Genomic DNA, 23,107 nt, shown 5'->3' on the forward strand with positions numbered 1-23,107 from the left:
TGGCCGCGACTTCAAAGCCATGACCGAGGCAGGAACCGAGAGGAGGGAGGCGGGATGCAGCGCGGGCAGGGAAGGGATCGGCCGTCACTGACGCTGTCCGCCCGGGGCCATGCCGTGCCCCCTCTCCTCGACGGCAGGACTACAACTCCCAGCACGCCCTGCGGCAGGGAGGGCGCGGGCCTCCCACGTGAGCCGTAGAGCTGCCTGACGATTGGCTGCGGCCGGGAGGGAGGCGGGCCCCCGGGGAGCACTTCCGGTGCCCCGCGCTCGGCACTTGTTTGGATGCTGCCGTCACATCATGGCGACGCGCGGGGGCGGCGGCGCGGCGGGACCGACCCGGCGGAGCCCAAGCCTCAGCGGCGGCGGAGACGAGGCGGCGGCGGCCCCGAGCGGCAGCTCCGAGGTGAGGCGACGGCCCGGTCGGGCCCGGCGGGAACGAGCTCCACCTTCCGCACCGGCTCGCGGCGCCGCGTTCTCCGCCTGTCCCGTCCCCACGCGGCCGCCCGGCCCGGGCGCAAGGGGTAGAGGCGGACAGTGCCCGCGCCGCCTCCGCCGCTCCCGGGAGCCTGAATCTCGGGCTGCCCCCGAGGCCCGACCCGCCGAGGCACCCGCGGGCGTGTATCGGGGAGATCCTGGCGCGGCCCCCGGGGAGCCGCGCTCGCCCCGCGGGGTCTGGAGCGGCCCCTCCGCGCTGCCCGAGGGTCGCGGGGCGGTCCCTGCCGAGCGCGGCCGCCGGGGGCGGCAGCACGTGGCGGGCCCGGTGCGCGGGGGGCGGGAGCCGCGGGGCCAGGGGAGGTTGCCGCCCCCCCGGGGTCCCGCCGGCGGCCCCCCGGTACCCCTCGATACGGCCGAGGTGCGAGGCGGGAGCGGACGGTGGCTTTGCCTGCGGGGGTGGCGGGAGCCACTATTTCTTAACCTCCGAAATGGTAAAAAAAAAAAAAAGGCTGGGTTTTCTTCTTTTTCCGCTTTCCACCGAAACCACACTGAAAGCTGGGCTGTTCCCAGGGATTTTACAGTAATTTCTGGTTGCAGATCCGTGTAGGAAAAGCTTAAAATACCTGTGCTTGGTCACCCAACGGCAAAGACTTAAAATATGCTGTAATTCATCTCCTGTATATAATATCACCAGCTCAGTGTTTTATGTGACAGAACTGCCTTGCTAATCTCATGTGCTTCTGAAGTATCTCGTCCTATGCCTTTACATAAATATAAGGGGCTTTTTAGTGGTAACTTTTTTCCGTGCTGCAGAGGATAATATCTCAGAAATAGTAACTTGGTGGTGATGGTTTATTTTGGCTGTTAAAAAAGGCCTAGGAAGCTATGGAGCTAGTTTTCTTCACGAAAAGCACCGTCCTCTGCAGTGTGTTTTTTTTAGTTCTTTAATAAGAAGTAACTTGTAAATAACCTCAGTGTCTACTATAAAAGCAGATGTTGATGATGTTAAAAAAAAAAACAAACCTGCATTCCATATAATTTTAAATACAATCAAAAGGAATTTAATTATTTTAAAGAGGTGATATATGGCAGGCAATGTTAAGCAAATTCTAATTTGAACATTTTTTTTGTGAATTAAAAATTGTTCCGCACTCTCTTGTAGATTTCCCTCCCCCTACCTTGATATTATTTTTAGATTCCTTGTGACCTGTTTGCGTTGGGAATTCAGAACTTGTCTACCCTGCTTTTTCCAGAATCATACTGTGGGTGACTAGAAAACTATTAAGTTTATAGTAAAGAGGAAGTGAAACCTCATTGGTGGAAGTGATTCATGCTATATTAAATGTTTTCTTAATTAGCACCTGTGTCAGATGCTTATATTAAAAAAGGTCTCGTTAGATGTGCAGCACTTTGTCCTGTGGGTAAATGACCTGAAAGCTTTCATGTAAGCCTTGAGTTCCTGCAGCGAATTTTTTGCTGGAATTACAGGAGGTGTTTGTCATTTATTTTTTAGGTTGCTTAAAGAATGACTGGCAAAAGCAGATTTTGTATAAAAGAAAAAGCATAATAGAGTTGCTTGGCGAGGTTCACTCTGATACTTACTGTATGGTTAAAGCATGCAGAGAAAAACTTGCAATAAAACCAGTCGATCTAAAACTAAAATCAAACAAAATGATCAGCGTGGACGCTGAGGATGGGAAAAGGGTAAGGATGAAAATAAATAAGGGGGAGCCTCCTGTACAGTCATGTGGTTCAGAGTGAATCCCCCTGCCAAACTTAGCCCCAGGCTTGACTGATAGTTTAAGCACAAAAGCACTTGAACTTAACAGCACTTAATTGATGCCTCCAGTTAACCAGTTTAACAAAAGATTCTGTAGAGTTTGCTATCAGTACAACTGTAAGTCACAGGCGTCGCTCACAAATGCAAAGCACTTAAGAATCACAGAGAGCAGCATTCACAGTACATTTGCTGTAGCGTATTTACACTGCACAGACACAGTCTTGAAGAGTATGCACCAGGTACAGATCTGTGAAAAATTCCCCTCAGATCCAGGGAAGTACTCATGGAGTACATGAAGTTGGATTCCTTTCTGTCTTCTCAACGGGCAAAGAGTTAAGCCTTGAGGAGTGGTATCAGCCCCGGCTGCATTACGAGCATTTGGTAGTGGTCCTCTAAGAATAGCAAACATGGGATTTTGCTGGGCCTGAGAGCTGCTCCCCCAGAGGGAAATGCTGGCCACAGCCTGCCACAGTCCAGGAGAGCTCAGGGGATCTCACTTCAGACCGCTGTCTATAGGGTCGCAAGAGAGAGGCCTTTAGTCATGGTAATTTTTTCATCTTGGCTCCAGTTTGGGTTGGTAACTTCCCTTGAAAGTCCCATAACAAAAATGTTGTTCTACTTGGGTTGTTATTCATGTTAAAAAAAAAAAGTTTACAAGGATGTTTGTTAAAAGCCATGAGCTTGTTAGCCATCACTATTTCCTGGGAGCAGACAGTGTTTGTGATAAGCTCTGGATGAGCTTATTCCTGGGTGCTGTTTGTCAAGGCCAAGGCCTAACAAGTGGGCCTTGAGATCATAGTGTGGCTGGGGTGGTGGTGATGTGAGAGATGCAACACCACTGTTTTAATGTCTTAAGCTAAATGAGAGCAGAGATGGGGTTTTTTTTCCCCTTGTGTTTGAGGTAAATTGAAAAGCTTTTTCTTAAAAGCAGGCATGTCATCTGTGTCATGAGGCCACTGAAAGAGCGAAAAAAACCCAGTGTGGTTAAGGGTAACAGGAAAAAGTAAGGACTGTAAACAGGGGTCATGTGAGACTGTTTCTGAGCCAATATCGAAGACCAGGTGTTGAATTATATGACCATGAAACTTCATGGTGGAATTCTGCTAACAGAGAGTCTGCCTGACTTTTAAGAAGGTAAAATACAAATTTAGGAAGTAGTATTTCTTAATAGTCGTCCTTCTGTGTTGGAACTTCTAACCTTGGAGAGCTTTGAAACTAATGATGAGTAATACTGTAGATTCCTCAGTCTGGTGTTTTGAAAGTAGATAAATGAGTGCATAGAACATAGTTGTTAATGTAATGACAGAACATGGTGGAATGTTTGTTGAGATGACTTTCAGATTTCACATCTAAGATCCTTGTTCAGTGGGGAAGCCACCTCAGAGGCCATTAGGTTTGAGAAAGGTGTAATTAGACTGTGTGATCATTCAGGTCAGTGAGCACAGTATAGAGAAGTATTGCATGGAGAAATAACCTTAGTAAGCTAGTCGTGTGGTCAGAAGCATCTGAATAATTGTGTGTAGACCAGTGAATGAAGGTGCGTCTGCTATAAAATTCCAACCCAAACTTTATGACATCCTAAAATGGTAGTTTTCATGCAGGAGTTGTAAATAAAATTATTACCAAAAATGGCGACTTTATTTAACATAATGGTTTGTTGAGAAATCAATTTGAGGAAAAGTGTATTACATACATGTTTTCAAAATAAGCTTTTCTGTGTTATCAGGAAAAAGTAAATTGCTGGGATGCAGGAGGCTTAATATTTGTTACGAAGTATACACATTTGTGATAAATATGATTTAACCTATATTGCTGCAATGTTTTTTTTACTGCAGTGGGTCAGGATAAGGGGTATAAGGCTTTTTGACAATTGCATGTGAAATAAGTTTGAAAATGTAGCCAGCTGAACAGTATTATTCAAATTATCTCTTTTGGAGTCTCATGTTGAAAAATTGATTATATATTTACTTATATAGTGAGATTGTCTTTAAAGTTGTGAAAATCTGGTTTATGTACGTATGTTTGTTCCAGAGCACTGGGATATTTCTTGAAAGTATTAGCAATTCCAAAGGCTAAGGGTGGAAGAGTCTTTTCACAGCACAGTCCAACTGCTACTGTGGGCTATGTAGGAGTTGTTTTCATAGATTAATGCTAGTGCTTATGTTTTTTAGGATAATTAGCTAACATACAGGAGAAAATGAATTCTGATGCAGCTACTAATTATGTTTTTTTTTATTAAAAGGTACAGAGAAGTATTTTCAGGTGATTTAGGGAAAGATTGCATATGTGTATGCACAGGAGTATGGAATACAGGTAAACATGGTACTGGTAATAAGCACAGCATATTTTAGGTAGCACTGTGTGCTTTAGACTTGTGTAGGTAGTAGAACAAAAAATTAGTGGGTTTGTAATATATTTTGGTATGGTGGTAGGACAAGTGTCTGTTCTGTCCTTATGTGCAGTACATGTTCATGAAGCTGTACTGTTTGAAGGAGAGCTGACTTAGGCTCTTGTGATCATAGCCATTTTCACATATAGGATATCTGTCTTGTATACTGATGATCTTTTAGGTATGGAATAAAGTAGAGTTTTCTTGATGTGCATCTTTTTTGATTGAGGTATACGTTGAAGAGACAAAGCAGGAGACTGAATGAAAACTTTGGAGTGAGCAGGAGCAGTGTTGCCAGTAATTTTCCTACAGTCATCTTCAAGTGGTTTGTCCTGTAGCTCATAAGTAGCTTGAAGATTACATGCTTATTCAGAAATGTCAGCATCTTGTAATAGCTGGTTTCACAGCTAGATAGGTCATACATATCTTAGAGTTTTGATAAATTTGTGATCTTATGAATTTGCATGTTACCTGTGCAACGTATTCTTTTTGCCTCTCTGTAAATCGTTTTAGGCATATAATAGTGTGACTCTGGGTTGTCAGATCCTGAGCCACCTGTGCTTGAAGATGGCTGGAAGCTGAGAGAGCATGGTAACAGCTAGAAAAGGTGGCAGCGATTTCAGTAGAAGGTCTTTGCTGGGGTAGTTTTGTTTTGGTTTTATTCAGCCAGTACTGAATCAGCACTATTATACAATGTGCTGTGGGAAGTACTCTGTTCTGGCTGGAATGTTAAACTGAGAAGTTCACTAGTCTGATGAGCACACATTTGAAAAGATGAGAGGTAAAAGTTAGGGTTGTTCTCACCATTGCCTCAGTAAGGAGGGAGTGAGTTCAGTGATTAATATGGGTTAGTACTTAACATTCTCCATGTATTGTCTACTATTCCTATATTCCAGCTTGAAGCTTGATACAGACCAAATCTGTAACTACCTGTAGTTAAAGTGTTTTAAGAATAGCATTGAGTATATGAAGGCTGTTAAGACTTCTAGCTAATGTTTTTAATATATAAAGTTACAGCTAATGTAGAAAATTCTTTGTTAGTCATAATCAGGAAACCATCTAGATATTTGTGTTTGTGGCCCTTGTCAGGCAATAGCAGATTTCTGGTTTTTAAAATGAAAACACTTTCTATTTTAGGTTAAATAAGTTAGAATTTTAATATGTCATACCAGTACTGTCAGATTTGCTAGAACTTACAGGCTACGACTTGACAGATAGTCTTAACTAAGAAGGGATTTTTGTTTTGGATTTTTTTCTGTTTGTATGCTGTCAGATTGTTCTAGCTGCTGCTAGAACGACTTTTTTGAACACAGTATTCTAGTCTGTGGTCAACAATTTGTTATTGTATTTAAGATAAGAAAACTGGATATTTTTACAAAGCCTGCCTACTGCTGCACCGAGCTTTGGTTTTGCAGGGAGCATACTTGCTTGTCAGTAAGTTTGGATTTGTTCCATGTTCACTGGAAAACCAAAAGAAGGTTGACAAGTTCTGTATATTTTCACCATCTTTATAATCTTCAAATGTGTTGGAGACATACAGGACATTTGTACACAAACCTTTTTCTTCAATTCAGTATTCTGATAGGTTATTTCTTCCTTTTCTGTTAGAGGTTGGAGAATGAGCCTGAAATTCTAAAAGTCCTTGTGGCTTTTTTGACAAAGAATAGAGAATACTCAGAGTTTAGAAACTATTATTGTCAGTAAAAAATTGAACTGACACCTAATTTGACTTCAACAAAAAGCTCTGCTGAATTAATGAGGTGGTGATGTTCACTTCGTGAAACTTCCAGATGCTTTAGAATATGCATGTGAATTGCCAGCTCTGAATTGATGTTTAGGTTACTATGATGGTTTGCTCAAAAAGAGATTGGCATTTCATGACTTATACACATGTATGCCCGTGCTAGTAGTTGTTCTTTTTTTCACTGGAAACTATAGAATTTTCTCAGATAAAAATCAGTGAAAATTTTTCAGTTGACTAGGTTTGAAGCAGTCACAAACTCATACACACTGCTCACAAACATGGCCTTGTTGACGTTCCAGTCATTCAGTGTCCAGTGTTAAGTGTGTACCTGTGGTGAGAATCAGGTATTGTGTGTTTAGTTCCTTTTGCTCTGAATTCGATTAGATTGACTTTTATTTTTTAGAGGCTCTCGTGCTTTGGCTTCTATCCAGTCATCCTGCTTCCACTTCTCTTGGCAGGATTGCCTATTGCTGTGCAGTGAAGTGAGTTGAGGAACCGATCTGGCTGTAAACTGTGTTAGAGCAAGTTGCACAAATGTTATTGCTAGCCCGGGAAGCTTGGGCACTGCTGCTGTTCAATCTGTGAGTGCAGCCAGTCAGCCTTTCTCAGCTCCTGTTGGAGCCGCCGGCAATTTTGTGCTCTGCTTTCAAAAAAACCCTCCAAAGTCTCTCTGTGGGTATGCTTATGGAAATGCTTAATGCTTCTGGGTGCCAAACCCGTGAGTTTAAAGCAGACTTTCTCTATGTTTTGCATGGCTACTTGGGTACAAGTATCTGAATCAGAAGTTCATGTTCTATACAAATAAAAAACTGCAAGTTTCAGCTGTTCTGTTGGTACTGCAGGTACTCTTGGTATCATGTGTTAGAATAATCTGATCTTTCTTGTCTTGTTAGCTTAATGTGACACAGTGTCTTCAGCTTCTGTATGAATTCTGAGTTTTAGACAACATCTGTGCCATGGTTTCAGCCATTGGTACATACACAGAGGTGACATGAGTTGTTCTTTTGTGTTTATTTGGCCGACCCTAGAGGGGTAAGCCTTTCCTGGAAGACCCGTAGTTTAAGACAAGCCAAGGGGAAAAAAATGCGCATTTTACAGATGACCTTTTAGAGGTATAAAATGTTATAATTGGTTGTTTGTTCCAGCAGTTCAATTATTGCATGACCTTTGTAGGCATTTATCAGTATGTTGTCTGACATGGTTGGAGAATAAAACTGCAGTGTATTTATATTTGTTCATAAAGTATATAAGAACTGTGCAATGTGAATCCTCCTTGGCGAGTCAAACGTTGCTTCTTAATGTCTATAGAGATTATTTGCAGTTAAAAAGCTTATTATCTTTTGAGAAAGACACTGTGTGAATTCCATCTCCTCAAGAATGAATCTACCTTGAGATAAGGTCTAAACAAAGGCACTTGCTTTAAGAATAGAGAAGAAAGCTGATATGCATGAATATTGCAAAAAAAAAAGGATGTATTTGTTTAATGATTTTTAAATAACCTTTTCAAGCATGCTGAACAAATTTGGAGTTGAAATACTCTCACAATATATTATTAGTGTTGGCTGAATTCCTTTGATGTTGGCTAATTCCTTTTGAAGAGGGAAAAAAAAAAGAGTCTTGTGCAGAATAGCAAACCCAGTGCAAACCTCTGGCTTTAAGAATTAGCACATTTTTTAATATGAAAATATAAGGTAATCTGAAATTAGTTTGTGCTTTAACAGCATAACTGTGTATAAACAAGCTCTGTTTTTGTAATTCCTTGTGATTTTAAGGAAATTTACCTTCAGTTCACTGAAAATAAATCAACAAGAATTGTGGCAGTGAGTTCAGCTCTGCTTATCCCGCTTCTAACTATCCATGCATGCTGTATAGTGGGATTGCAAATGGACAGCAAAAAAACACCCAACCACCTTCAAGTATTGTCTTGAATCCCAGCCTCTGCAGCATAACCAAATAAACAAAACCAAAACACACCCAACCAAACACCTCCCAATTCTCACCAGCCTGAAACGTTTCTAGAAATTGAAAATGTTCAGGTGATTGAGAGAGAAGTCTGGAGATGCTTAATAAACTAGAGAGTGTTAATAGAGAACATTGGGTATTCTGCTCTAAAATATGACTATGTCACAGCAGTGTTATAGAACAACTGGTGATGTTTAACTTTTTGATTGTGATTAAACATTTAGCATTTTAGGATATCTTTAGAGAAAGTTCTGTTTAACTGAGCAGAAAGAATATATTCTTACAAATCACAGGCAGTAGCAGTCCAAGCCTGAAGCCAGTTAATATTCACTTTTTTGGATAATTTAATTGATCTGAATTTTACCATTTCAGAAGTGTTTCTGGTCCTATTTATCATTCTTGTTATAACCAGTCTTCTCCAGTTAGGAGCTGAGTGTTGTGTTTGGCATTGTGATTCAAGTAGTTCAAGCTCTTGCTCTATGCCGTTGAAACAATGTATTTATGTAGATTTCATTAAGATGGATTGCATTTTGCCCTTATTTCTTCATGCAAAAGAAGGGTGGAAGTTGTAATTTTAAACACCTTTGCTTGACTGTTTACATCCACTTCCTGCTTTCCATTTTGAAGGTGGTTGTTGGTGCCATGGAAGAAGCAGCTGGATCAGGGGAGATGGGAATGAATAACCAGGATCAGCTGGTGAAGAACAAGTGCACTGAGTTGTCGGATACAGCGTTGCAGTCTCCACAGTCCAACTGTTACAGCCTGGAGAGCAGCAGCAGCACCTTGGAAGAAGCCGAGTACATCACCAGGAGCAGAAAGCACCCGGGCTCCACGTGCTGTTCCCAAGAGTCCCGTGAGGAGACTCCTGGCAGAGAAGAAGCCCGTACTGATCCACCTGATGGCCAACAAGATCCAGAGAGTGAAAAACACAAAGAGAAAACTTTGGGTGTGTTCTCTTTGACGTTTTGTATTTTTAAATGGCTTTAATATTTTTGTAAAGTAGCTATGGATTTACTCTTTGTCTCAAATTTACTCTGTAGCCAAAAGCTTGTCACCCGTAACAGGATATTTTGAGAAACTGTGTGTGCACTTCTACTTGGGAAAGGCAGTTCTTAATACATATGTAAGACTCCTTCAGCTGGCAATGCTATTTTTACATGAACTTTAATAATAATAACGTGGTAATTGCTAATCAACTTTTTTAACTTTCTGGTTTAAATCTGGGATTGCAGTGTTCAATGCTGCCAAAGCACGGCTGATAATTGAATTCTAAATGCATATTAAGAACATATCTGCTAATAGTTAACCTTCTAGATGTCATTTTTTCAGATTTTTCTTTTTATCTGTGTAATTATAAAACAAAAATATTTTTGTGTTTTTATATTGCAGTAATTTTTGCTATCCTAGCTGTCAAATGGCACTTAGGGCAAGACAGATTTATTCTTGCTGATGACATCTTGTGATGACTTCCCATTTGTCATCTGTTAGGATTATGCAGCTGTCAAACCAGGGAACAACTGAGGCTAATTTCTCATGAATCTTTATTTTACTTCTAAAGACAGGCTGCTTTTCTGGTATATGGTTTTTCTTTCTCAGTATCATTGTCTATCATCCATTTCATAGGAAAAGAAGTGTTATTATTAATGCAAGCCTTGAACACACTTTCTACTCCAGAAGAAAAGCTGGCAGCCCTGTGCAAGAAGTATGCTGATCTGGTAAGTAATTTGTAAAGATAGCAGAAGTTATTCATGTGTTAATATTAATTATGGAATGCAAGAACAACTAATGAAGGACAGTTAATGATTTTGAGTATGTTACAGTGTTGGTAAAAAAGACACTCAGGCTGACTGATTATTGCTCCAGCCAAACTTTCTTATAGTCATTTCACTTCTACATGACTGCCCAAATCCAAAGAAAAAACAGGTTTTGATAACTTAGTGTTGAAGCATAATACTAGGATTAACAGAAAAGTTGAGTTCTTTTGGGAGTAATTATTTTCCCAGTTCTTGATAATGCTTTTGTGCTAGTGCTTTATCATTGTAGGATAAAGAGAAAGAATATACTGTCATACAGAGATTCAGAGGCTGGGAATGTCCAGTTATATTTAACTCTTTAGTGATTTTTGGGAAATGTGGGACATTGGAAAGATCTAGATTTAATTTTGCTTTCTGATCATGGAAAGGAACAGAAAGAAAGGGTTGCATTTCTTCAGTAACAAACTAAAAAGAAGCAGCTTGTAAAGTGCATTCCTGCCTCAAGTAGGCTAAATAGTAATTTATAGTCTAAAATAATTGATCACAAAATTGGAGGGTTAGAGGAGAGGGTTCATAAGTTCATTTACTTTGCAGAATGTTCTTGGAGATAACAATACTTGACTAATTTTTCTTTAGACAGGGACAGACAGGAATGGAAGGACTGGAAGTCTTGTGTGTATATGTCTTCCCACCGTATTTGTAGTAATAAAATGCATGCAAACTAAAGAAATTACAAAAGCATAAGTTTTTTCTGTAACTGTCAAGTGTATCATATGCAAATATTTCTGAAAATGGCAGTGGCTGCACAACATGGCATAACTGTTCTGAAATATTTTTTTTTCCTTTGAGATTTATACTGTCTCCAAAACTTTGAGAATGATCTAGCAGGTGGTCTTTTTACTCACAGAGGCAATACTGATCACATAAGAACAAGCTTAGATTAATTCTGCTATGGAAATCCTGAGTCCTCTGTGGGGGTCTGTTACGTTTTTGCTTTGTTTTCCTTGTTCTCTCTCATGTGCTCTTGGTTCATGTGAGTGCATTTCCTGTAAAACTAGCAGTTTCTCTAAGAAGTCACTTCCATTTAAATGAGAAACAATAATAGTTTTGAACTGTAACTCAAGGATGGGGAGCCCACCTAAAAATGAGCTTCGCTACTATGAGAGAAAAATGCAGTAAGTTAATTGTTCCTTATGCAATTGCTCATGCATGTGATGCCTTTTCTGTTTAAGCACACAGCTCCTGTCTCACATCACAGTGGTGGTGAGAGCCTGCATGAGGAGCTAGGCCAGTATGAATCCCTCAAATCTGCAGAAAGAAAAGAGTCTTCCCTATTTCACTTTGGGTTTTATTATTGATGGAAAGTTCTCAAAACAATTAGGGAGCAGCTAGACCAAATAAATTGTAATCTCCTTCAAGAAGCTTGGTAGTCAGAAGAGATGTCTTTGTTATGGTTTTTGCCCTCCCAGGAGAGGATCAATAGCCTGTAGGCAGAGTAAGCATTCAGAGTCACCATCCTAGAAAACCACTTGTTTTCCTCATGATGCTCAGAATGGCTGAAGAGTTGGGTGGGAGTTTGTTGGGTGTAAGAATAGTTCTGTTTCAGCTAAATGAGTTTGAGGAATGCCCCTGTTCCACTTAGAATGTTTAGGTTGGATCTGGTTGTGTTCCTTTTAAGATGCATTCTTTTCTTCATGATAGTGGTGGAGAGCCACTGGCATAGGTGTCAGCTTTAATGCCAGCAGAGGTTTGAACTGTTATGACAGTGCACCTACAATGCTTTTTTTCTTTTTTTAAAGATTCATCATCTTTAAAGCTCACTGTCAGGTTTTTCAGTGGTGTCTCATGAAAAGGACTGTACAATGAAGGTAGGAATGCCTCTCTCCTGGCAAAAGATCTTCCACAATTTTTTTTTTCCGTAATTTGGAATCTATCAGGAGATCAGCCTATGGTGCAGGAAGGTTTGCATCCTTGGTGATACGTCTCACACTGGCATAGTTTTACAGGCCTGAAGTTTCATAGGTGTGCAGACAGCGCAACCACTTGAAATGGTGTTTTCTGACCATGCAAGAAAAGGGCTTTTTATATTTGGATGTGAAAATACTCCCTTAATGTTCCATTTCCCTAAACTGCATTAAATACACGTTTAATTTACTGTTGTCATGGAGGTCCTTAACTTTATTCTTTCTTTTGTGCTTCAGCATTATTTTGAGCTCTTTCAGAAAACCAGCATTGTATTATTCTTCTGTCACAGTGATGTCCCTTGTTGCCAGCCCTCTTTTCCTGTGGTGTCCCAAGACTGCGGCAGTGTCTAATAAGGAGCAGTGTAACACTTCACATTGTTGCCTTCTTTGCAAAGAAACAGCCTCTAAATAATATGGTTTCTCAGGGAGCCCAAAAATAACGTACATTGGAACATACTCTGAGATATTAATGCAATAAACTTCACTGGATATTCACAGAATAGATTTTTAAATATGTATACAGAGTTTAACTGTGTCATCTACCATGTAAACAGCCTAAAGGAAATAGAACAAAAAATTTAATTTTTTTACTTTTTTTTTGGTTGAGTCTGCAGATCTCTTAAAGTCTGGATTATGTAGTCGTAATAGTAACTGACTTGATTTGTCAGGGCTGCTAGTTTTTTTGTCTGTTCTTTTCTGAAATACCACAGCATTTTACAAACTTGTGTCAATTACTGCTTCCCTTTGTAGGAGCTCCTGCTGACAAGGAGCTCTATACAGTTGTGTGTTTTTTCTTTTTGATAGCAAAAACAAGACCTGTTGGATAAACAGTTGCATGTACTTTGAAGATAAGAGTGGGAAAAGTTGTGACTTGTTGAAAAGCCAGTCTCAGTTGGCTTTTGTGTCTGCCACATCTTCCTTTCAGAGGGCTATTCTTACCCCTGTAGATGAAAGCAGGCTGATAGGTCATAGTCAACGACAGGTCCATGCTGCCTGTTCCTCGAAGGCAAATGTTATGTTGGAATTTGTATGTTTTAATTTTCTGTCCTTATACATTTAGAATTGTCTGGATGGATGATGGCAGTTTCTCTTTAAGATCAACTTGGGGTTTTAATGAAATTTTATTTCCTTGTTTTCATCCAAAATGTTCAAAAGTTTCTTCAGTGTGCTCATCTAGTTGCATAAAAATGGTTTCACCTATGTTTATTTAACAAGTTTACTCTCTTAACTATAGTTGGAGGAGAGCCGGAATGTTCAAAAGCAAATGAAAATACTGCAGAAGAAGCAAGCACAAGTTGTGAAGGAGAAAGTGCACTTGCAGAGTGAGCATAGCAAGGCCATTTTGGCACGTAGCAAACTGGAATCTCTCTGTCGGGAGCTTCAGCGTCACAACAAAACTTTGAAGGTTGGTTTATGTAAATAAGTTACTGTGCTGCTGGTGATGGAAATCTTACAGATCACTGTTTAAAATTGGGACGACTGCTTTTCTCGTTGTCACTTTGCCTGTTACCTGTATGTGTAGGAGATAAATGGCATATAGTGTAAGTGTAGCTGATTTTAAGGTAAGGAATACAGGGATAGATTGCTAATCCAAGTTCACCCGCCCTCCCCCAAATCAATTCATTTTACTTGTTGTATTTGATCTTGTCATATTTGTTTCTGGGAGCAGTGCTGGTAACTGCTGGAAAAAATAGCACAAGTGAAATAATAGCAGCATGAAATGGCAGGGTAACCAAAAAGCTTAATTCTGTCAGAATAGACTTGATGGGAGTGAAATGGAAGAGAGCCAAGATAAAATAAGAGTCTGTGATTGCCATGAAAAATTGCATTCTAGTGTCAGTGCTGGGTTTTACATCTGGATAATGCTGACACTTGCAAAGGTACTTATGTAGCATCTTAATACCAGCCTTTGAGTAATGTTGGTAGTGGTAAAGATAAAAGTTTCTAAAAGTTGTGCACATTCTACATTCTTTTTTCTACACACTTCACATGGGTAGTCAGCATGGCATGTTATGATTATATGTTAGTTCTGGCACTCAAGAAATTGAAACTGTACAGAAGTGAATTGCTGCCATTGTTTCTGACTCAAAAAGGGCATGGTTTGACCTGAACACTTTTAATATTTTATATTTAAATATTTTATGAATATTTTTTCATAAAAGGAAGAAAACATGCAACAAGCACGTGAAGAAGAAGAAAGACGGAAAGAAGCAACTGCACACTTCCAGATCACCCTGAATGAAATTCAGGCTCAACTGGAACAGCATGATATACATAATGCCAAGCTCCGCCAGGAAAACATTGAGCTGGGGGAAAAACTGAAGAAACTCATTGAACAGTATGCATTGCGAGAAGAGGTGCTTACAGTACACTTCTAATGGGATTTTATTAGTTCCTTGGCTGTAAGGATCATATAATTACTGAAAAGGGAGAAAAAACTCATATTTTACAGCCATTTTATATATAATTTTTTAAATTATGCTTTTTACTTCTCTACTAAGGGAAGTTTAGTAGCTCTTTGGCTCACTGTCTGCCCTTCCTGACTGGTTTTGAATATCTAAGTTCAAGATGTGTTGGAGAAAGTATTGCACAATGAAAGTAATCAAATAGAAATAAGTTGTCCAGAGATTGCCAAACCTCTGCCTTTCGACATACTCAGAGCTCAGCTGGGCAAGGTGTGAGTAACCTGATCAGGCTTTGAAGTTGACCCTAGTCTGAGTGGATTGAATGGCCTCCAAAGATTACTTCCAACATAAATATGTATTAAGAGTTGAAGTTCTTCAGAATTATAGTTTCACATTATAATGGGAGGGGGTATAAGAGTTATTCTGTCTTATTTCTTCCATTTCATTGAGGTTGGGGTCTTTTGGGGAAGCTCTTTTGTGTACATAGCTGCTCTTGTTGGCACAGAATTGAAGTGAGCTATCATGCTTTAAGAACATATTTGGCCAGGTGTCATGGAAATGTCTCTACTCTAGGGCTAACTGAACTCTCTTTAATTGGCACCAGGATATGAGCTAGCTTGTCCAAGCTACAGTGATGGAAAACAGCCAATCCTCCTTGTCCAAGAAAGAACTGAGCTGCATGGACTTCTACAGCTAAGATTAGTTGGCTGGTTCTTAGTTGGCAGAGGAGGTTTGGAGGATAATTTCTCAGCTGTTTCTGGAAGGGGCTTTTGTTTTGTTTTTAATCTGGATCAGTTAGTTAGAAAGCTCTCTGTAAGGTAATTCCTTACCTTTTGCAGTCATGGAATATTTGTATCTACCTTGAGACTGTATAGAGAAAAGATAGGAAGTTGCCTTGTGCTACTTTATGGCGTGCAAAATGCAATGATTTGTGGGATTTCATGAGCCAAATAAAACTTGTTGCAAACTTTGCCCATTTTGAACTTTTTCTTTAATTACGAAGACTAGAGCTTTTGGAAGTAACACAATAAGGGTTAGAGATAGATAAACCAACTTTAGAAGCAATGATGTACAAATGCTTATTACAGGATTTTTGAAATGTCTGGTGTGAAGTGACTGACAGTATTGTACCAACTTAATGAAACAGGCACCTGGTTTCCATGAAAGACAAAAAAGGATAATTACAACATATGGAGATAAAGGGAGAAAAAAGGCGTGTAAAAGAGTCTATCACCACTTTCTCTTTTGCATTAAACTTTTAAACAGTGTGCATTTCCCCAAACAGTACTTTGCCTTCATTGATTAGCAGACTGTGTTTGACTATTATGATTTTCTTTTTCCCTTCAGCATATTGATCAAGTGTTCAAACATAAGGAACTGCAGCAGCAACTTGTGGATGCCAAACTTCAACAAACTACCCAACTTATTAAAGAAGCAGAGGAAAAACATCAGCGAGAGCGGGAATTTGTAAGTGAACTCTGTATATGCTAAGAGAAATAAAACTCACCAAACCAGACTTTGTCTGATTTAAAGCAAATAGCTAATTGAGAGGACCATCTTTTGAAGTTAGGGTAGATTTCAACAAGGAGACTGAGATTTAAGTTTTGTATATTATGCCTAGAATATTGATGTCCATGCTAACAGGCAAGTAATGTTTCTTGTTTGCATTTACTCAACAAATATACTAGATATCATTTAAATTTCTCTTATACTGGGGACCATGTTGTAGACCACCAAAGGTACTTTCTGCAGTCAAGAGTTGTAACCTTTGCTTTTATGCTACAAGAGAGAACAAATACAGAATAAAGCACATGTTTTTCTGTTTGCCCCCCAAATTGTGTGTGATGTTTTATTTGTATGTTGATAATCAGCAATATACTTGCAGTCTCCTAAGAAGTTTTCTTCCAATGAATCTGTAACTTCCAGACAAAAACCATTGTTTTTTTCTATATAATCTTAAATTTAACATCTAGTGTTGGATTCTTCAGTTTTTTTTGAAAATCAGAGTTTAAACCTGAGTTGTAAGCAGGTGAAAATCTCTTCAAACATGAACCTACAAAATGGTGTCAAATTGAAGTAAAATTGGTTTGAACTAGTCTGCAAAGATAACATGATGACTGGAGAAATGAAAGCGGGAGATAAATTAGGTTACAAACCAGTTATAAATTACATACAGTTTGTTAACTAACTATTCATAATTTAGCAGTTCAAACTTGCTAGAGAAATAGAAATATTGACTCATATTACCAGTTAGAGAAATGTCTCAATAAAACTGTCTGCATGCCATCACATGCATTAAATTGTATATATGAAAATATAGTGTAGTAATAAAAAAGCCTGTGTGAAAAAACATGGTTGAATAGCCCTTAGGTGATGTTAATGCTTTTTTATTTTTAATCATAGACTGAGTTAAGCCATTTTGGGAGTACTTTTTTCATTATATGGCTTTTTGAATTGTTTTTAGCTGCTAAAAGAAGCTACAGAATCCAGACACAAATGTGAACAGATGAAGCAACAGGAAGCTCAGCTGAAGCAGCAGGTATCATTTTATTTTAATGGAGAGGTCTTCAGTAACAGTTCCAAAAAGAAAATACCAAGAGATTTGTGACTGTAGTGAACATAAGGCAACATCTGAAAAAACTTAATATTCATCAAATGCTTGTGAAGAGTACTTTGTATTTTTTTAATTAAGTCTTAAATTTAATTTCCAGTAGGTAACTCTACTGTAGTGAAGCATGAAATATAAATTGTAAAGAATTGGTGTTTTGTACTTGCTGTTTAATACATCTGGAGAGTGCTATTCTTGGAAAGTGCTCAACATTGAATTTCTGGAGTTAGTGCTCTTCTAAATGAATAGTGTTAATACTACAAGGACTAGAATGTAGGAAAGCTTAAGAAGAAAAGCTTAGGGAAGCATGGCTTCTCTGAAATACTGTTCTCTTGTGACTGTAAAGAGTTGTGTGGGGATTTTTACTCGGGTGGGTTTTAGAATCTGTTTCTTACTGTTCCAGCACCACCTGTTGTGGAGGATTGGGAGCAAGCAATGTCCCTTTTATCCCTGTAGTTATCCAGATGTAGTAACCTGACTATCTCAGTCCACAGACCCTGCTGTCTTCAAATTATTTTCTTGTTGTAATGTAAATGCTACAGCAAAATCCCCTCAGAGAGGAGAGATGGTCTTCAGATTTTATGCTTTGGTTCTGGATCACTTTCAGTCATTGACTGCATGTGAGCTCAGCACAAGGCACAGGAAAATGGAAGTTTGAGCCAGTACCAGAGCAGTGGGAAGCAGTAGCTGTTCTCTTCACTGTGTGTCTGTTACTGCTTCGTTTGAGGTTTTGTATGAAGTCTCTGTCCTGGTTCAGCTGGAATAGAGTAAATTTCTCTCTCTTCTGTATTTTGGATTCACTGTAAGAATAACACTGATGGCACACATGTTTTGGCTGTTGCTAAATTGTGATTATTTTAAGTCAAGGGCTATTATGTCTCATGCTTTGCTAATGAGGAGGTATACAAAAAAAACCCCAAAAAACTGTGAGCACAGCTGGGACAGATGATCCTGGCCAAAAGGATGTTCCAGACCAGGACATAATCATGCCCAATATATAACCTGGAGGAGTTACCCAGAAAGGGGGCTGATGTGGGCTTAGGAATGAGATCTGGCATTATGCAGTAGGTGGTAAGCAACAGTGTTGTGCATCACTTGTTATTTCTTCTATATTTTCATTATCTATTATTTTTGTGTTTTACTTTGTTTCAATTACTAAACTGTCCTTACCTCAACCTACAGTTTTGATTCTCCTCCCCATCCCACTGAGGTGGGGAGTGGGGATGAGTGAGCATCCCCATCTGTGATGCTTAGTTGCTAGCTGAGCTTAAACCATGATAGTGTCTTTGAGCTGTTCCATGTCCTTTTTTCACAGTCACTGTACCCAATTCTTTTCTAGGCTTTCCAGGAGTTAGGTTTGAAGTATGTGTATGTAGTTAGACGCAATCACACATATCTCCATTGGACTTGAACACAGGAATATCCTGACACTTCTAGATAGAAAACTAAGCATGGTTAAAAACCTATGGTTTTTCCAAGCTAGTTACACTTTATTTAAATCTGCCTCTCTTACTGTTTTTAGTAGTTACAGTGGTGGGTCTAGTTAGTGGTTTCTTGGGGCCAACAGATTTTTTTGTAGAATAAGATGAACTGGAAAGTTCATTGACAATAATGGCAAAGAGTCATGATGCACTGCTGACAAGTTAGGCTAATTCCTGTTATGAAATTCCCTTTACTAATAGAGCAAACCACAGTATTTCTATCCTCTGAATTGTACTGTACTGTAACCCTTGGTGTAAGAATGGAGAGAACCTACTACTCTTCACTGGGAGTAAGAAGTTACTGTGAAATGGTCATGTATTCTTAGAACATCAAATCACACACTGATTATGAATCATGGTTTTTTTAACTATATTCTTAAACATATTTTGCAGTTCTTTCTTGTTGATCTACCTTGTGGTGCAGGGCAAGAAAATTTTCTGTCATTGAATGTTAATGCTCTTGACTTTTAAAAGTGTAATACTTTTCACTGTTACGTGAATTTCTTTTCAATATTCACTTTCCATGATTTTTGTTCACTGGGCAGATTACATTGGTTGTGAATGTGTATTTTGATTTCTGAAATCAATTCTGTTTATTTTGTCCCAGCCTTGGTTATTAGCTTTGGCTGGTTAAGGTGTAAAGGCAGGTAGTTCCTAAGTTTTAATTTCACCCACCAGGTGCTGAATTTCCTGTATATGTTTATGTCCACCGAATTTTTTTTTTCCAGTGGGGAAGTAAAAATGAAGTAGTGATGAACTGTGATGTCTTCCAGCATTTTATTAAATATAATATTCTTTTAACTTCAGAATATATTGCTGTTCTATAAACACAGGACTCTACTTCACATATAATTTGAGTAGCACATTTTCAGACAAGGTCTATGTGTTTCTCAAATGGAAATTGTAGTATAGTTTAAAAGAAAAACGTAAGTTCGTGTTTTACTATTTCTAGTTTCATTTTGCTGTGTACCTACATATTTTTGTATTTGTATACACTGTTCAGATTAATGTCCCTGCCTCTTTTCCAATAGCTTTCTCTTTACATGGATAAGTTTGAAGAATTCCAGACTACCATGGCAAAAAGTAATGAGCTCTTTACAACTTTCAGGCAAGAAATGGAGAAGGTATTTATAGGATTACCTAGTTTCATAAAAAGTAATATAGAAATGCATACTGTTAGTGGGTTGCATTTTATATTTTATAAGCATTTGCCCTCTGAAAACATAAAGAATATTTTGACAACTTAATGTGGATCATAAGATAGGGTATAAGAATTATGGACGAGAAATGTAATTTTTTACTGTATTTTGACATTCTTAAGTAATACCTAAATTGTAATTTCAGTGTTTTATCAAATATAGGTTCTCATTCTCTTTGGCTGTGCTTATCTTTTAAAGCTTCTTTTCTGAGAGGTTTCTATTACTTATACTTGAAAGTTGATTGTCTGTTTCTTTTTAGCCTCAGTATTGTTTTCTTTGAATGCAGAATCTGTATTTGTGGGGTTGATTCTGTGCAGAAGCACTTTTCCAAAATAACTTGTTCAAACTGGACTTGGAAAGTAATGCTAAGAAGTCTAATTACTCATGTAAAACCACCTATATTGCAACACAAGCCACAAAATTAAATCTTTTATTTATCTTTTGTAGATGACAAAGAAGATTAAGAAACTGGAAAAGGAAACCATTGTATGGCGTACAAAATGGGAAAACAACAACAAGGCTCTTCTGCAAATGGCTGAAGAGGTAATCATCTTTTAAGCAGCAGTGTAGTTCAGCTAGAGCCTGAGTCCTAGAGAATATCATAACAGTTTTTCAGTTTTAGAGAACTGGAAGTAATACACTGTAGCCTCTTCTTGGATTGACTGCATTATGTTTCCTGTTATGTAAGTTATTGTCCTCCTCAGGCATGGAAAATGGAAGGCTGCTATGTAAATCTAAACTGATGGCACAAAGAAAATTGAGCCTTGGCTTTGCTTACTGTTTAATTGGTGAGATAATGTGTATGAAATCATACAAGCTGAAGGAATTGACTGTATTTCAATATGCTGAACAAAGTTTCAACTAGAAATCTGTTCGAAATGCACAAGATGGGCATGAAGGAAGTAACCCCTGTGCAAGAGATGCATTGCTTTCTTGCATTGCTGCTGCTTTTGAGGTCACAAAATGCCATTACTTGTAGTCTGGCAGGAGCTGTGCAGTGCAGCTCTGCCTGCACTGTCCAGGGCCTGGTTCAGGTGTGTGAGGGCTGGCCTTGGCAAGCTGCTTGGTTGAGTAGGATCTGCTGCACTGCTGTTTATCTTTCCCTCCCTTCTTACAAGGAGCTAGTTAGGAGAGCCATGGGTGTGGTACACTCGGGCCTGGATTCTGCTGGTGCATTGTGGATTTCTTACTTCTGTGCCCTTCTCCCTGTAGTTACCCTTACTTGGGTTGTAGTTGACAGTGCTGTGGGATTCCATGTTAGGGCCTTGGCTGATGCCCGGCCCTTACTTATAGTTAGCATTAAGTGGTTATGTAGTTCTCATTGCTTGTTTTGAAAGGCATCCATTGCCACTCCAGCTCATGGCTAAGTGAAGTATTCTGTGGAAATTTGCTCTAGTTTAGCTGGAATTTGGCCTAATTTTGGATTAATTAAGACTTAATATTCAGGATTAAATAGTGGTGATTCTTTTCATTAATTTAAGGAGGGAAATGGTTGTATCACAGTTTTTATTTCCTTTGTCCTTCAGAAAACAGTAAGAGATAAAGAATACAAAGGCTTTCAAATAAAACTGGAGCGTTTGGAGAAGCTGTGCAGGGCCCTTCAGACGGAAAGGAACGAGCTGAATGAGAAGGTGGAAGTGCTCAAGGAGCAGGTTTCTCTTAGAGAAGCAGACGTGGATCTGGCTGTGCAGGTGTTGCAGTCCTGCACACTCAATTCCCACGAGGAGTTGGGAACTCCCATTGACATGGAACCAGGAATCCAACCCGATGCGGAATCACGTGCGGGAAATAGCTCAGAAAAGACTGTCTCAACAAGTCCTGTTCCTGGCACTGAATCTGTAGACTAAACTGAAGTGTAAACACTGTATTGAGAGATATATTTTGTGTAAAACTTTCTCTGTTGGTGGTAACTATTTGGTTTTGTGGTGAAAATTTTCTTACTTTTTCTACCATATCTGTATTTTCTTAGAACTACTGGACTTATGTGGTACAGGAAGCTGCATAGCAGCTTTAAATAGCTTAAACTATAAATTTTCCACAACTGTGTTGCACATCTGCCTCATTTTTTAAAAGAAAATATTTTTCCATAAAAGGATGCATGTGTGTTTCCTCCCCGCAACACAAATCACTGTCATGGAAGACTTTGTACAGATCTAATATTGTTTGGGGAAAATGGTGACAGCAGGTCACTTTTGTTTTAAAGAACAGCACTCTGGTTTTGTTCATTGATTTGCCACTCAGTATACAAAAGATTATTGATTTTTACAGTAAATTTATCTACATAAAGAAGCCTAATGGCCAGTAAAAATATCAGTTTTTCCCCTATATATGGTTTCATATAGATGAATAAAAAAGTAAAGGTCCAGATTATAGTAAAAGATAAGTTTAAAGGGTTTTATGTACTTTGTGGTATGAAAAAACAGCTTTGAAATACATTAATTTGCAGCTGGTGAAACAGGGTGTACAGCTTTCTGCAGATGTCTCAGGGTTGTGTTGTAAAGGTTAGTTTGGACTATTTGCCCTACCTGTGAACATGCTGAATACAAATGTGTGGGGAAATGTACAGTGATGCTACCAAGTGGGATTTTTGCAGCTGTGGAGCCTGTTGCACAGGTGTTGGTCACATTCTTCCCTCTTAGCTGCAGTGTGTCCACCACATGATTATCCTGACTAGAGAAACCCATTCACCTCTGGATTATCTGAAGAGCTGATAAGTAAGACACTTACTGTTGGAGGTGTGGAAGACAAGAGTCTGACATATAGACTTCCTCTAAAAGCCAGGTATGTGATGTATTTAAGTGTTAGTTAAGGCTATACTGGTTATAATTGAACATGAAGATTCAGATACATCTCCTGAAGTACAACGTGGAATTTCCTGCACGTTCAACCTCAAAGCTGCACCAGTTGGCAGAGTGCCTTCCCAGTCAGGTTATCTGGTAAAGATGGTACTTCACATTCTTATACTAACATACCACAAGCAAAGTCCCCTTATTAACCTTAAACCATATTGTATTTTCCTAGAAAATTTGATATCCACATTATGACTTCTTTTCTAGAAAGGAACTAGGACCAACATTTATTTTTGGCAAGGCAATGTCATCTAACTAAAAGCTACCCCTAACTTTAGTTCCTATGCATTTACTTTCTAGTTTTGGTTGCTGACATTTTAAGAAATATGAACATGTGTAGCCTTTTCTGGTACTTAAAGTTTTTTGCACTTACTTGGGAGGGGATTTCTGAATCAAGCACATCTCAAGGAGCTTCCCACCCCAATTGCCCTTGGCAGTTCAGTGGCTAAATTACTTGAATGTTCAGGCTGCACTGAGCTCTCAGTCCTTTTCCTGTAGTAATGTTTGTTGAAATAACCTAGCTGTCTTGGAGAGAAA

General features: G+C 39.1%; 1 protein-coding gene across 1 annotated transcript; it reads left to right on the forward strand.

The window, feature by feature from the left end:
- The first annotated feature begins 275 nt into the window (after positions 1-275).
- Positions 276-21,772, forward strand: TXLNG (taxilin gamma). Its single transcript, XM_014875837.2, has 10 exons — positions 276-403; positions 8,938-9,256; positions 9,934-10,025; positions 13,263-13,433; positions 14,191-14,385; positions 15,781-15,900; positions 16,898-16,972; positions 19,554-19,646; positions 20,169-20,264; positions 21,248-21,772. The coding sequence occupies exons 1-10, from the start codon at positions 299-301 to the stop codon at positions 21,566-21,568; spliced, it is 1,587 nt and encodes a 528-aa protein (XP_014731323.1). The 5' UTR covers positions 276-298; the 3' UTR covers positions 21,569-21,772.
- Positions 21,773-23,107: the final 1,335 nt, after the last annotated feature.

Source organism: Sturnus vulgaris, chromosome 2, assembly GCF_052056855.1.
Source record: "Sturnus vulgaris isolate bStuVul1 chromosome 2, bStuVul1.hap1, whole genome shotgun sequence".
Taxonomy (NCBI): domain Eukaryota; kingdom Metazoa; phylum Chordata; class Aves; order Passeriformes; family Sturnidae; genus Sturnus; species Sturnus vulgaris.